This window comes from Schistocerca serialis, chromosome 2 (genome assembly GCF_023864345.2).
Source record: "Schistocerca serialis cubense isolate TAMUIC-IGC-003099 chromosome 2, iqSchSeri2.2, whole genome shotgun sequence".
Lineage (NCBI taxonomy): Eukaryota > Metazoa > Arthropoda > Insecta > Orthoptera > Acrididae > Schistocerca > Schistocerca serialis.
In genome coordinates this window covers 249,319,398-249,334,972 of record NC_064639.1, presented here as the reverse complement: position 1 = coordinate 249,334,972, position 15,575 = coordinate 249,319,398, and the positions used below count along the sequence as shown (strand labels likewise).

At 42.2% G+C, this 15,575-nt stretch overlaps 1 protein-coding gene across 2 annotated transcripts in view; it reads left to right on the top strand.

Moving 5' to 3' along the window:
• LOC126457008 (uncharacterized) overlaps positions 1 to 15,575 on the top strand; it is a 124,158-nt gene that overhangs the window by 74,426 nt on the left and 34,157 nt on the right. For both annotated transcript variants that reach the window (XM_050092977.1, XM_050092976.1), the window contains exon 2: positions 4,663 to 4,954. In XM_050092977.1, the coding sequence (XP_049948934.1) occupies positions 4,757 to 4,954 (198 nt within the window). In that variant the 5' untranslated portion in view covers positions 4,663 to 4,756. The remainder of the gene's footprint in view (positions 1 to 4,662; positions 4,955 to 15,575) is intronic.

The window sequence follows — 15,575 nt, the reverse complement described above, 5'->3', positions numbered from 1 at the left end:
TCTGGTATGACAGTCGAACAAATTTTCTTCTTGTATCTTTGAGATTAAATTACATCATTTTTTAATTCCTTTTCAAGTTAGAGTAAGCTAGGGAAGATCTGAACAGGTTAAGGAGGGAAAAGGGTAAAGAGAAGTGGGAAGTGGGAACAGGTAACAGGAGGAACAGACCTAGACAGCTTTGTGGTGAAATGAGAAGAATAAGTTTGACCTGTTCCTTCAGTTAGAAACTGATGAGCCTCAGACAGAGGTAGGTGTAGAGGGGGCACAACAAACTTTCATTAGAAAATTGAATAAGAATGTGGGGAAGTCAACAGAGAAAGAAAGTTTTGTTAGGTAGTTCACATGCCAGAGGTGTAGGCCAACTTTTGCAGGACCAGTTAGGATCAGAATACCAGGTCACATTTTTTTTTAAACCTAGTGTTGGTTTGAGTCAAGTGACAGGGGATTTCAGTTCTCTCTGTAAAGATTTTACCAAGGAAGACACCATGGTTATTGTGGGTGGGCCAAGCAAAAGTATTGACAGAGATCCTGGGAACAATGTAGAGCGTGACCTGGCAAGATTGCATCAGCTACGAGACATACCAGTGTTGAATTTGTGTCTGTTCTGAGACCATGACCAACCACATCTAAACTCTTCTCTCGGAAGAGCTAATTTGGAGTTACAACGGTTACTTGCGTCGGGTGCGGCTTCACATATTCGTTTGGTTCCTGTTGATTCTCTCAGTAGGTGGGATTATACAAGACATGGCCTACATCTCAACAGGAAAGGGAAGGGTAAACTGGCTGGGCTAATAGCAGGAAATGTAAGGGGGAGGCACAGCCATGAGTGATAATATACCAGTGGTCATACGTGTTGGAGCAACATCTTTTTTAGGAAAGGTGGGACAGAACGAAGTCAAGTTCTGAGAGAAGTAAATATTGAAACAAACCTTCAGTTTGAGAAAGAAATCATAAAGGATGTTCCTGGAACATTGGATCAGGGAACACAGCTGTTGGTTACAAATTTACAGCAATCAGCAGAAATTTTATTTCCATCCAATTTCATCTCAGTAAAAGTGAAGTGCCAACTATCTATAGTGCATCAAAATATTCGAGGGCTTAGAAGTAAAATTAATGAACTACTTATGTGCATTGATGAATTAGAGTCATGGAACCCAGTTGACATTATCTGCCTCTCTGAACATCATGTGACCACTGGTATAGATATGTTAAACCTTACAGAATTTAAGTTAGCCTCTTACTTCTGTAGACAAAATATGGAGAAAGGAGGCGTTGCCACATTTGTTAAAAACAGTTTTAAATTTAAGGATATTGACATTAATAAATTTTTGCTTAGAGCAGCACTTAGAAGTGTGTGCAACAGACAGAATTTCATAATAGGTCCTTTCTAATAGTAGCCATCTACAGAGCACCTTCAGGAAATTTCAACCTGTTTATAAACGGTCTTGAAGATTTATTAGCTCATCTAAAATTAAAAAACAAAGAACTAGTGGTTGCTGGTGATTTTAATATAGATGTCCTGAAAAACACTTTCAGTGAAGAGTTACTGAAATCAGTTACATTGTCATTCAATTTAATTTCTACTGTAAATTTCCCAACTAGGGTATACAAATATTCGAAGACTGCCATTGATAATTTCTTTATGGACAATTCTAGGCAACTAAGCCACATTACAAAACCAGTAGTAAATGGGCTATCTGACCATGACATGCAACACCTAACATTAAATTTTGAAAATTGTCAGGGTAAAACATCTATAAGAACTGAGCACAGAAGGCCAATAAAGCAGTCAAAAACTGAGAAATTTAGGAGATTCCTCAAAGAAATTAATTATTTATCCAAGACACAAATGGAAAACACAAAACATTCATTAATAAATTTAGCACCTTATTTGAAAATTGTTTTCCCTTGAATGTAACTCAAATTAAGCAGAAGTCTAATAAGAAACCATGGATGACACAAGAGATAAAGATATCATGTGAGACAAAAAGGAAACTATCTGATATGTAGGGACACCTTTGATACCAGCATTACAGCTGATTACAAAAATTACTGCAAAATATTGAAGAGGGTTATCCAGAAATCTAAACCCCTGCATTATGAGAAGAAGATAAATACATCCAGCAATAAAATAAAAACAATATATGATATAATTACGTCAGAAATGAGGAGGAACAAATACCTCTAAAAATAAATGAAACCTTGGTAACAAACGCATGTTGTGTTGCAAATCATTTAAACAACTATTTTGTCTCTGTTACTGATAGCATGGGGTTGTCAGGTTCAGTAAATAATGCAATGGAGTATCTGATACCAGTGCACACAAGCAATCTCAGTAAAATGGAATTAACACTTACTTCACCCTAAGAGATAGAATCCATAGTAAAGTCCCTGAAATGAAAGCATTCTAGTGGTTATGACAACATATCAACAAATTTAATAAAAGAATTTTCAGGTGAGCTTAGTCATATCTTAAGTTATTTGTGTAATCAATCACTTATCACACGAACATTCCTGGACTGGTTTAAATATGCTGAAGCTATACCTATCCACAAGAAAGGGGACAAAGAAATGCCATCAAATTACCGACCAATCTCACTTCTGCCAGCTTTTTCAAAAATCTTTGAAAGTGTTATGTTCAAGCATCTATTTTATCACCTTAGTGAAAATAACATACTGTCAAAGTCACAGTTTGGGTTTCATAAGGGTTCTGATATTGAGAAGGCTATTTACACTTATATTGAAAATGTCCTTAATTCACTGGACAACAAATTAGAGGCAACTGGCATATTTTGTGACCTGTCAAAGGCGTTTGGCTGTGTGAATCACAGCATTCTTTTAAGTAAATTAAAATATTATGGCGTCACTGGTAGTGCTGCAAAGTGGTTTCAGTTATATCTTACAAATAGAAAACAAAGGGTGTCATTATGTAACACCTCCACAGTAGGCAATCAGACATAATCTGACTGGGAAGAAATTACATGTGGTGTTCCCCAAGGTTCCATAACAGGTCCACTACTTTTTCTTGTGTATATTAATGATCTGTCATCTGTTACATTACCAGATGCCAAGTTTGTATTATTTGCAGATGATACAAACATTGCAATAAATAGCAAATCAAATATAAATTTAGAAAGAGCAGCTAATCAAATTTTTACTGACACTGATAAGTGGTTCATAGCCAAATCACCGTCATTAAACTTTGAAAAGACCCACTATATGCAGTTCAGAACTTCCAAGAGATTTCCTTCTAGTGTGTGTATAAAATATGATGAGATGTAAATAGGAGAAGTTTACAGTGTAAAATTCTTGGGATTACAACTTGATAATAAATTCAGTTGGGAGCGACATCCTATCGAAATGCTAAAGTGCCTAAGCAAGTCTGTGTTTGCAATGTGAATTTGTCAGACAGAGGAGATATAAATATAAAAAACTGGCATATTTTGCTTATTTTCACTGCATTATGTCATTTGGTATCATATTTTGGGGTAGCTCCACAAACCGCAAAAAAATTTTTAAGAGTACAGAAGCGTATAATAAGAGTAACGTGTAGTGTAAATCCAAGATCATGTCGAAACCTATTCAAAGAATTGGGCATACTAACCAAAGCTTCTCAGTATATTTATTTCTTAATGAAGTTTGTTGTAAGTAATACATTTCTTTTTCCAACTAACTGCTTAGTACACAGTATCAATACTAGGAATAAGAACAATATACATACAGATTTAATATCACTTACTCTTGCCCAGAAAGGAGTCCAGTATTAAGCAATGCATATTTTGAATAAGTTACCAGCAACTATTAAGAGTTTACTTTCAGACAAGGCACTATTTAAACATAATTTTTTTTAAAAAAATTTAGTGGCCATCTCCTATTCCATCCATGAATTTCTCAACAAGTGCAGAAACCATTTTAATGAAAATTTTTTATACTTTAATTTTTGACAATACTTGGTTGTAATAGCCAAGTAACTAGCTTCTGTGTGAATGATGGATTTAATGAAAGCGGATGTAAGTATTAAACCTGTAAATATTAGAAGTTTAATTTTAATTCATGTACATAATTTATTGACTGAGGATCATTAAAATTAATGAAACTCAAGTCTTTCTAATTACATTTTTGTAATTTTATCTGACATGTTCCACACCCAGGAGGATCCCCTCTTTTGTGGGTCTATGGAATGAATAACTAATCTAATCTCATCATCGTTGGAAAAAAATGTGCCGCACTGTAGCCTGACTGTGTAGAGGACTATAGTAGCACCAAGTTTTATGGTTTGACTTTTTTCAAGGTGATAATCAGAACTTTATGAATACCACCTGTACAGATATGTTGCCCCAGCAGCAAGTACATTGATGCAAACAAGGTACACTTTAATAGTGTTATAATATTAGTATGAAACTTAAACATACAGACATGTAAGACCCAACTAACACCGTAATATATTTTTACTTTGCACAAAAGAAATTTCTTGGCATAGGTAGTTCAACGTTTGTATCATGTAACGCCGGAAGAAGTATTTTTCGTAACTTTCAGGAGAAGAAACATTTCTTTCTGGGGAAAATATGCTGCTTTTATTTTCTGTTAATTGATGAAAGTTTTAAGTTATCTGCTTTTTATAATGGATCGTTAGTAATCAATTTTATTTGTTCCGTGATACAGAAATCTGCTAAGAAGCATAAATAGTAGTGCCCCTCTGGGCCCTATTTCGTGCTGCCTGGCACAGAGAAGGAAGCCCTGTGTTCCTGCCAGCGCAATGACTGGTGACCAGGAGAAATCGCATGGCGGGAGTACAGCGGTTATCCGCCAGGTGGCGTTGGTGCTTGTAGCGCTGGCAGCTGTCCAGCCCTGGGCACCGGCTAACACCTTCGTCGTGCATCACCCACAGGACGACGGCGTGGACTGGATATCGAAGCTGGTGACACCCTACAGAAATACCACAGCACTTGATCAGGTACAACACTTTTGCAGAAATGCATTAGTCACTATTTTTACTTATAGTCATCTTTCAAAATTTATGGTAGTGCTACAGGAAGACAGAAGAGAGATGAGTGAAAAGTACCTTGTTTGGAAGAATACTTTCTGATGAAAATCAGTGAAGTGGTGCAATAGTTGAGACATTAAACTCCCACTGCCGATGAGTAGAGTTCAAATGCTCCTCCAGACTTGAGGCTTTCGTGGCTTCCCAAAATAGCTTAAGTTGTATGCTGACATGGCTCCATTAAATACAACACTCCCGAGTTCCTTCCACATCCTTGCCTAATCTGAGTTTCTTTCCTGGCTCTAATGACTGACAGCAAGTTATATACCCAAATTTCATACCTTTCTGACTGACATATGAACGCATCGAGCAGTGGAGGCAATCCGTCTGTTACTAGATATTCCTCTCAGGCAGCAACTAGACCATAATGTTGTGTCTTGTGCCAAATACACAGCTGACGCCAATTGTGTAACAGGGTTGTCATACAGTCACCGCCTAGAAACGTTTTTTCCCACTACCTACTGTCAAATTTTAATCAGAAAACATTTTAATTGCAGTGTAGAAAAGAAAAATCGTTGATGTAGTAAATTCAAAGATATCCAAAGACGTTTACACAAAACGAAAATTCAACTAACTTCTGTACCGTTATCTAAAAGTTATGGTCATAAATGTCATATTTAAATTAGGTTTTCTGCTTACACTTCACTCGGCAGACTGCGAAAGAACTGTATATTCTGTGCCTGTCAGGAAACAGTTCATGAAATGTGAAGTAACTGGCATATTGGCAATACAAGCACAAATGCAGTTATGTACGGCAACATGAAATTCTAATAGGTGCTATATTTTCTCTGTACTTTCACATCAACGCAAAAGTAATTGTGTTACCTGTATCCATCCTAACATTATGATCAGTTTTCATTTAATTTAGTGATGGAGGATTACGTGACTGCACGGTACCAGTTCTATGGCATCTGCAGTACTCCAGAGCAATAAATTTTCTCTATTAAATATGTGACTAACATTCTGTTTAGTGAGCGTATTTTGCCATGCTTTTCACTTCCACAACTGTCATATTGACCTCTTCAACAAGGCTGAGTTCCTCCTCATTCCTGCTAACTGAAGCTCCATCTCATACGTCACTGTAGATAAGACACTGAACGAAACCATCTGTGGTTGTTATGGAAGGGTTGTTCAACCGATACCAGTCTACTCCAGACGCAAGTCATGGCAGAGAAGCGCTGTGTATATATTAGTCCATTGTATGGAATCAACACAGTAAGATGTGTCGACATGAAGATATTACGTAATGGCAGAAAGGTACTATTGTGAATTGGGCGTGTCCATAACCACAACGTGAACGAAGTTGCACACTTTGTTGACGTATCAACACGGACTGCTCAATGTGAATACATTTTTAACTGGCGTTGCAGGAGGGCTGGGTGTGGTGGCGGTACTCTGTCAAAGATAGACGCAGATGGAGCAGGAGAATGTAGTTCGTAGATACAGTAACTTCTTTACTGCTGTTTGTTTTCAATCACTGGATTCTGATAACCCTAGTGGTGAGCGGGCACCTCTACCGCTGCTGCTGCATAAGGGAAGGCTCGCATTTCCTAGCCTGTGTAGTGTCGGCCAGATGCAGCTGCTCTGCACTGAACACGTCAGACTTAACCACGCCCAGTGGTGCAGGACATGGAAGTCACTTGTTGATACCTCAGGAGGGGCGGGGATGGTTGGGACCACACTTCGTACTCCCAAAACAGTGGCAAAGTGCTGAGGTGCCCGAGCGCTCAGATGCTCAGCAGATGGGCAGGGATTCGTGGCCTGAGGGTGGCAGATACGGCAGTGTCATCACCACAGTGCTCTCCGTCAGACTGGGCGTCACATGACTGCCCCACCTGTTCGATCACGACAAGCTGGTTAGGTCGAAATTAAATGCTGCTGCTGCTACTGACTGCGCGATGATGCCTGTGTTTGTTTGTCATGCCGAACGATCCGGAACAGAGTCAATGACCACTTGTCATAATTAGCAGTGGCCTGGGCTGTAGAGACTTCCTGAAGACTGGACTGGGCCGGAACAAAGAGGACTGTTGACACAAATGCGGTTACTTCTGGTGATCATGCAGTTCAGTGATCAGTGCTGGCTGTCTGTTGCTGTGGCCTGATTAATTATCTGGCCTCTGTCCGTTGCTTCAAGTTCTACCACAGTTTTATTCTCTTAGAACTCCTCCCTCCTAAGAAAAGAAATCCGCCCTCGGATTTTCGTTGAAAATTTTGCTGTAATACAGGCACTAATTTCTCCACAAGTATTTACATATCACTTTTTTAACTTCACTCATGGTTACTTTTCTGACCACACTAGAACTTGGCTCTACAGAGTTTTTTATTCACTGTTGATTCTGTCCTTTGTCAGATTGTTTCTTGTCAGTACATAGCTTTTTGTACCACTATGTGGGTGGTAGCAGGTATCAGCGTTGCTTCCTAATGCTACAATTTGATTTGCTTCCATCTACTCCTCCCTGCATACAATCCACAAGTTTACTACTACCAGTCATTAACGGCTAACAAGGAGAGCACATACATTGTGATCTAAATCCTTTCTTAACTTATGAGAAACAAAATTGAACAATACAAACGGAATGGTTCGTGCATTACTGTATCGTTTGACGTTACTGGCCTCCATGATTCTGCAGTACACGCACTGTCCTTTTGCTCCATATTCTTAAATACGAGGGTTGTCCAGAAAGTAATTCCCAGTCCGTCGCTAAATGGAAACCACAGTGAAAATCAGAAACATTTAATTTGCAAGTGTTAGCTACACTTTCCAGATACTTCTCTACATAGTCGCCACTCTGACTTAGACATTTGTCGGAGCGTTATACCACTTTTCCAACACCATTGTCATATAAGGCAGCCACCCATGCTTTCCAATAATTCTCTACGCTGGTCTATAGCGCGTAGTCTGTGCCCAAGTGTTGTCTTCATATCCAGCGTTTGTTGTGGGTGATCAAACACTTTCCATCGGAAAGGTTCCAGGGGCGTCTTCACTACCCCTGCAGAGTGCGGCTGAGAATTGCCATGAAGAAGGAAGCGCGTGGCAGTTGTGTTAGGTGGGCTGCATTCATTAAGGCGAAGCCTCTCAGTGGGCCCTCCTACTTGACGGGAGACACCGTTGTTCCAGGCACCTTTACTCGCTCACAACTGAAAAGAGCGTCTTGATGCAAAGCTTCATTGGGTTTTCACTGTGGTGTCCAATTCGTGACCAATTGGAACTTACTTTCTGGACAACACTCATATTAGCAATTCGGGAAAGTTTATTTATAAGGGGTGATCAGAAACTTTCCGTTCAAAGGCTGTACAGTCCAGAGTCGGTATGCCAATTATGCAAAATCGCTGTGAGTACTGAGGCCATCATTCCACTGACACACCTTGCTGGAGATACGCGTTTGGTGAAACACATGTTCTGCTGCCTGGAGAAGTCCGTAACTGCCTGTCGCACACCCTTGGCCTACTGGATTCGTTGACCCGTAAAGGCCTTTTTTAGGGAACTGAAGGCATGGTAATCGCATGTGGAGAGATCAAAAATATAGGGCTAGTGCTCGAGTGTCTCCAACTTGAGCTGACGAAACTTTTGCCTTACAACATTTGCAATATGGGGACGTTCTTTAACATGAAGCAGTAGCACACCTTGTCGTGCTGTATTCTGCTATGGTGTTTTTCAGACATGCTACCCCTTACATGTCCTTCACTATCCGATGGATGTCTGCCGGTGTTTGTTCTACGGCAGTCAAGAAACGAATAACAGCAATGTGGTCCAGTTTGTGCGCATCTGGTAATAACGTCGCCATAATTCACGTTTCCGCATTTACCGTAGGCACGTTGGAAAGACACTGTTACCACACTGATCCCTTGCCCGTTGGTGCTTATATATCTGCTTCGGAGTCGCTCTACGTTACACATTCGTTGCAGAACACCCTCAAATGGAAATTTTTCGATCGCTGCATATACAATAGCAGGAGATTCATGGTAACTTAGCTTTGGTTGTGTTCTCGAGACATTGTGAGTCGTGACTGTATCTAATCCTATAAACGTCCTTAGCTCAGGGACTGGGTGTAGTCTTCGTCATCATTTCATCCCCATCCGGCGCGCAGGTCGCTCAATGTGGCGTCAAATGTAATAAGACCTGCACCAAGGCGGCTGGACCTGCCTCGTAAGGGGCCTCCCAGCCAATGACGCCACACACTCATTTCCATTTTTACCGTAAAACATTTACACTATAGAATTCTTCTTCACAATACAAACCTTATGCCTGTTCTGGCTTATCGTTAAGAAATAACTGAAGTTTTTAGGAAACGCAGGGTTTTCCATGCCTTAATCACGCACACATTCGGCGCTTACCGGCGTGATGCCCCTTCCCTCGCTATCCCCAACAAACTACAGGATGTGTTTCTGTGCACGGAGCGGAACGCCCAGGTAAAGTGCATTGCATGCAAGTTGCGAAACGTAGGGTTCAGCCCTTGCTCCGTCACCGATCACTATAATGGTATCTAACACCAAGATTGTGGCAAAAGTAGTGTAAGGTGTCAGGCAAATCCAACACCTTCCATGAAAACCCTGACATGATAAGCAAATCCAGTAGTATGTCACATAGCTCCGAATAAATCGTGACATTAAATTAACCAAAGTAATACGAGTAACGAGCGAGCAAATGGAATACCACAGACTAACACAAGAATGCCTAAATGCATGCCATACCTTCCCACCGTGAGACAGATGCAGTTCCGAGGGGAGAAATGAGAACAGAAGCCGAGAGCAGAACCGTGTTAAGCTGAAGGCCCTACGATAAGGGACGGACACCCACGTCGCCAGCTAACCACTAGGACCACCCCCCATCACATGTTAAAAGCTAGAGCCCTCCAGAAGAACAGTATAGATCTTACGATAACATAAATAGGGCCACACCACCCGCAAGTTTTAGCGTGAGACTTTTTCGCGTCTCTGTTACGTCAGGACCACCCCCCAGCCCATGTTAAAAGATAGAGCCCTTCAGAAGAACAGTATAGATCTTACGATAACGCTAAAAGGACCACACCAGCTGCAAGTTTTAGCGTGAGACTTTTTCGCGTCTCTGTTACGTTGCAAACTTTAAAAACATTGCCCCACCACGAAAAGTATAACGTTTCTCATTGGATAGACAGAATTTTTGTAGGCGGAGCTTAAGGTTAACATTGAGACCCTGATTGGTCAGAAAAAACACAGCCAGATAGTTTTTTTAAGCCAACTTCGGTAAATTGTAGTAAGGAGAAGTTCAGGAGAGTTGCTTCCGAGACGGCGAGGAGAGCAGAGCTGTGCTGCCCGCCGCCCCCTGACGAACACCAACAAGGTAATGAACGCACGCGATGCCGCATTTTGAGCATAAGGCCTCACTCAGAACTGCAGAAGTCTCATCTGTTACACCCCCTTTTTGCGTAATACTAGTGTCGATCGTCAACTAAAGCTCATGGTGTTCACATTTGCCACTTGAAGTAAAACTCTGAAACGCGATGATTTTTCTGTTATATAGTTATTGAGAAGCCACATCAGCCACTGTAATTTACGACAAGTTAGATAAGTAATTAAAGATAATTGAGGGTCACTGTAGACCATTTTGATAGTTTTCTCTCTTGTGAAACTTAATTTAAACCTAGATTAGAGATGTGATACGGCATAGGTCATCCTTCGATCCATTGTAGAACTTAGAAACCCATTCAGGGAATATTCGTTCACATTTTTGTTGAACACAGTTGGTTTTTGTCATCCTGTATTAAAACATTTCCTTTTATTAATAGTGCAATTTATAAACAATGTTTTGTGAGTAGAATAAAATTTCCAATGGTAAACTTAACTGCTTTTTCGACGTTATTTTACCAGCTAACTAAAAATAGGAAAGCCTTGAACCATGTCCACTAAATTTACTTAGTATTAAGATTCTTTTACAGGGAGTGCAGTGGAGCTGACGCTGAAATTATTAAGTATTTGGTTATATCATCGCTAGTCTCACTGAACTCTTCTGAACTCTACATGTCATGTGTGGTCTGGCGTCTCCTTACCAGCAACAGATCCCAGGTTCAAACTAGTCAATTCCCTAAAAAACACGCTCAGAGCGTCGTTGCGCGAAAGTGGTAGGGAGACACGATATATAACAAACAGACACCACGCAGAATGTTAGAGTAGGGAAAGATCAAACCCAAAGATGTAGAGGAGCGCACGACTGACGATGTAAATCCAGACTGCTACTTACATATCTTGCTGTCCTAGATAATTCTTCAACACTCTGTCCAGCCACTCTCCTTCCCCCTTTGAAGTTGTGGTTAATACGGAACCTGATTGTTGACTTGATCTTCAGCAGTTTTTTGACATCAGTCATAATATGGGAAGACAGTTCTTAGATACAAGAAATTCTTTACTGCAATTTCCTTACAATTATTGGTCTCTGATGATGCTAATGTGGTTGGGCACCAAACTGAATATGTCAGCCAGTGTGCAGACATCCAACACGGTGCGAAGGAAAAGCACTGAGTCAGTAGCTTACTGTAGCTGCTGAGTAAGGGAAGGCTTGCATTTCCTGATCTGTGTCGTAGCGGCACAGCATAGCTAATCCACAGTGAACACTTCAGACAGCATGATGCCCACCGGCGCAGGACATGGAAGTCCATCATTGATATCACGGCTGGCACAGGGATGGCTGGGCACTCGCTTCGCATCCCCGAGACCCTAAGTGTCCAGATGCTCAGGCAATGGGCAGGAATTCAGGGCTCAGTTGTGGTAGAAATGGCTGCATTATTGACACAGCGCCCTCTGTCGCACACTGGGCCTCACACAACTAACTCAGCTCTTCAGTGAAGACAAGGTGGTTCAGTCAGGTTTAGATGCTGCTGCTTGCTGACTACACGGTAGTAGCTGTGTTTATATATCATGCCGAACGATCTGTACCAGAGTCGATGACTAAGTGTTATAATTTGCAGTTGTTCAAGCTGTAGAGGCTTCCTGGAGACTGGCTTGGTGTCGGCACATGGAGGTCTGTTCACACAGGGTGGTTGCTTCTGCTGATCACGTAACATGCACAAGAATTGCGATCGTAAAAAGATACTGATAGAGAATCATTATCAAACCCAACAAAAATTGCTACTGTCAGTGAATGTACGTCCATCTCAAACAGTTTCTGAAAGAACACTGCAAAGGGAACTGCATGCTACGATCACTTGGGGTCGGAGGTCTCGCAACAGGCCATTGCTCACAGTGGCACAAAAAGCTGTACATTGTGATCTATCAGCCATAAATGACTCACAGCCTATGTCCCAAACACAGTAGCCCTCTGACACTAGAGCCAGCAAATACCTGAGTAGTTTCAAGCTGAGGAAAACCACGGGGCGTTCCCCAGATCTGTACTGTACGCCCGAACAAGAGAAGTAACATAACGGTTATCGACACGAATCCTTACCATCAGGATAGAGAGCAGATAGACGAACCCATAGTGTCAGGCTAGAGTGTAATCAGACTTTGCAGATGCAGTGGAGATTTTCCAGGTTAGAAATGACAAATGGATACATCCACATGGTGTGGGAGGTCAAAATTTAATGGACGAGACGGACTTGCTAAGCGAAGATATGTGTTCTAGGAATAAGATCATTGCTGATTGCGTGTTCTCTTTCTATTGTGGGAATTGTGGGTGGTCGGCAACAGTTAAGAGAATTGTTGAAAAATAATTTTAATGGCCAGAAGAAGAAAATGAGTTGCCTATTCAGGTGCACGTCCATCCTGAGAGAGGAGACTCTGCGCAGCACTAGGTTGGAGATTTACACTAAAATGACAAAAATCATGGGGTAGTTACATGCACATATACAGGCGGCTGTAGTTTCGCGCACACAAGGTATAAAAGTTTCTGAAAGAACACCGTGAATGGAACTGCATGCTACTGTCATTTGGAGTCGGGTATCTCGCCGGCCGGGGTGGCCGAGTGGTTCTAGGCGCTACAGTCTGGAACCGCGCGACCGCTACGGTCGCAGGTTCGAATCCTGCCTCGGGCATGGATGTGTGTGATGTCCTTAGGTTAGTTAGGTTTAAGTAGTTCTAAGTCTATGGGATTGATGACCTCAGAAGTTAAGTCCCATAGTGCTCAGAGCCATTTGAACCATTTTCGGGTATCTCGCAACAGGCCATTTCCCACCGTAGCACAAAAAGCTGTACATTGTGATCTATCGGAGCTTTCATCTATACTCAGGTTATTCACGTGAAAAGGCTTCCGATACGATTATGACAGCACGACGGAAATTAACAGACTCTGCAATGGTAGTTGGAGCTAGACCCATGGGACGTTCCATTTCTGAAATTCAGTAGTTCGAGATCCGCAGTATCAAAAGCTTGTCCAGAATACCAAATTCCAGGCGTTACTTCTCACCACGGACAACAACCGAGGGCAGTGTCGTTTGCGTAGGGTAGTCAGTGCCAACAGACAAACAATACTGCGTGAAATAACTACAGAAATCAATGTCGAACACACGACGGACGTAACCGTTAGGATAGTGTGGCGAAAGTTGACGCTAAATGGCAATGGCAGTAGACGACTGCCGCGAGTGGCTTAGCTAAAAGCACGACATCGCCTGCAGCGCATCTCCTGAGCTCGTGCCCATATTGGTCGGCACATAAACGACTGGAAAGCGTTGGCCTGGCCAGGTGCGTCCCGATTTCAGTTGGTCAGAACTGATGGTAGGGTTAGATTGTGGCGCAGACCCCGCGAAACTACGGACCCAAGTTGTCAACAAGGGACCGTGCAAGCCATTGGCGGCTCCATAATGGTGTTGGCTGTGTATACGTGGAACTGAGTAGGTCCTCTGGTCCAACTGAACCGAAGATTGAGAGGAAACTGTTATATTCAGGTACATGGAGACCTTCTGCATCCATTCATGGACATCATGATCTCAAACAATGTTGGAATTTTTATGGATGACTATGCGCGATGCAATTGGGCCACAGTTGTTCTCGAGTGGTTTGAAGAACATTCTGAGCAATTCGAGCGAATGATTTGGCCAGCCAGATCACCCGACGTAAATGCCATTGAACATTAATCGGACATAATCGAGAGGTCAGTTCGTGCACACAATCCTGCACCGGCAGCACTTTCGCGATTATGGACAGCTGTAAAGACAGCACGACTCAGCACTTCTGCAGAGAACTTGCAACGACTTGTTGAGCCCATGTCACGTCGATCTGCTGCACTACACCAGGCAAAAGGAGGTCCGACACGATATTAGGAGGCATCCCATGACTTGTCAACGCAGTGTATAGTGAGTAGACTGAAGTACTGCGAAGGTTACACTTTCTGGTGAGACTATACAGTAGGGACCTTACATGGAGATGCCAGAGCAGGAACATCGACGATTACCTTGATGAGAGTCGTTTTCCGAGCGTCACTGCCACTAACGCCAGAACGCCGGACATCCAACTCTACCCATTGCCTAACGATCTCGCACCGTCTTCCACATCCAGCCAGCCTCGAGATCTGCCAGCCGACTGCGCTGTGCATTCAACCGTGCTTCCAGCAGCCCGCCCATCGCTCGTTAAATGATTTCCACAACAGCAGTACTATCAAAGTCTGACTGCTAATTCCGTTTGTCTCTTAGTCACCACGATTTAAAACCCTGGCAACGACCCTGAAAATCTTTTTATTGTTAATTGGCATATTATTGTTGTACAGGGTGTCCATAAATGTTCACCGTGATTTCAGGATTAAATTTTAATTATATTTAAAATTGTTTTTTATTACGCGTGTATTAACTTTATTATATGTTCAAAACTTAATGACTAGAGGCATATGTCGTGTAACGTATCTTTCATTTGCTATCTCCAATAAAGAGTTACATCGTTATGCTATCAGTGTAAACATTTATGCACACCCTATATTCCATTGACAGTATGGAAAGAGATGAAGTATTTATATATGAATCTGTTAACCACGGCCGGCCGGAGTGGCCGTGCGGTTCTAGGCGCTGCAGTCTGGAGCCGAGCGACCGCTACGGGCGCAGGTTCGAATCCTGCCTCGGGCATGGATGTGTGTGATGTCCTTAGGTTAGTTAGGTTTAATTAGTTCTAAGTTCTAGGCGACTGATGACCTCAGAAGTTAAGTCGCATAGTGGTCAGAGCCATCTGTTAACCACGTAGCCACTTCAGAAAGTAAATACATATGTCGTTCCACGGTAAGACCATTGGGCATCATGAGTGGGACATTGTCAGAAAAGAGCACATGTTCTGGGTCTCCGGAAAATACAGTTTTGCTTTGGTACAGGTAACAGGTGTATCACAGTGTGGAAGTGAAATGATGTGGGAATTCCAAAGTTGAAGTACGTGGCACAATACGATTCTTGTGAGCAAAGCCGCGCAGGATTAGCCGAGCGGTCTGAGGCGCTGCAGTCATGGACTGTGCGGCTGGTCCCGGCGGAGGTTCGAGTCCTCCCTCGGGCATGGATGTGTGTGTTTGTCCTTAGGATAATAGTAGTGTGTAAGCTTAGGGACTGATGACCTTAGCAGTTAAGTCCCATAAGATTTCACACACATTTGAACA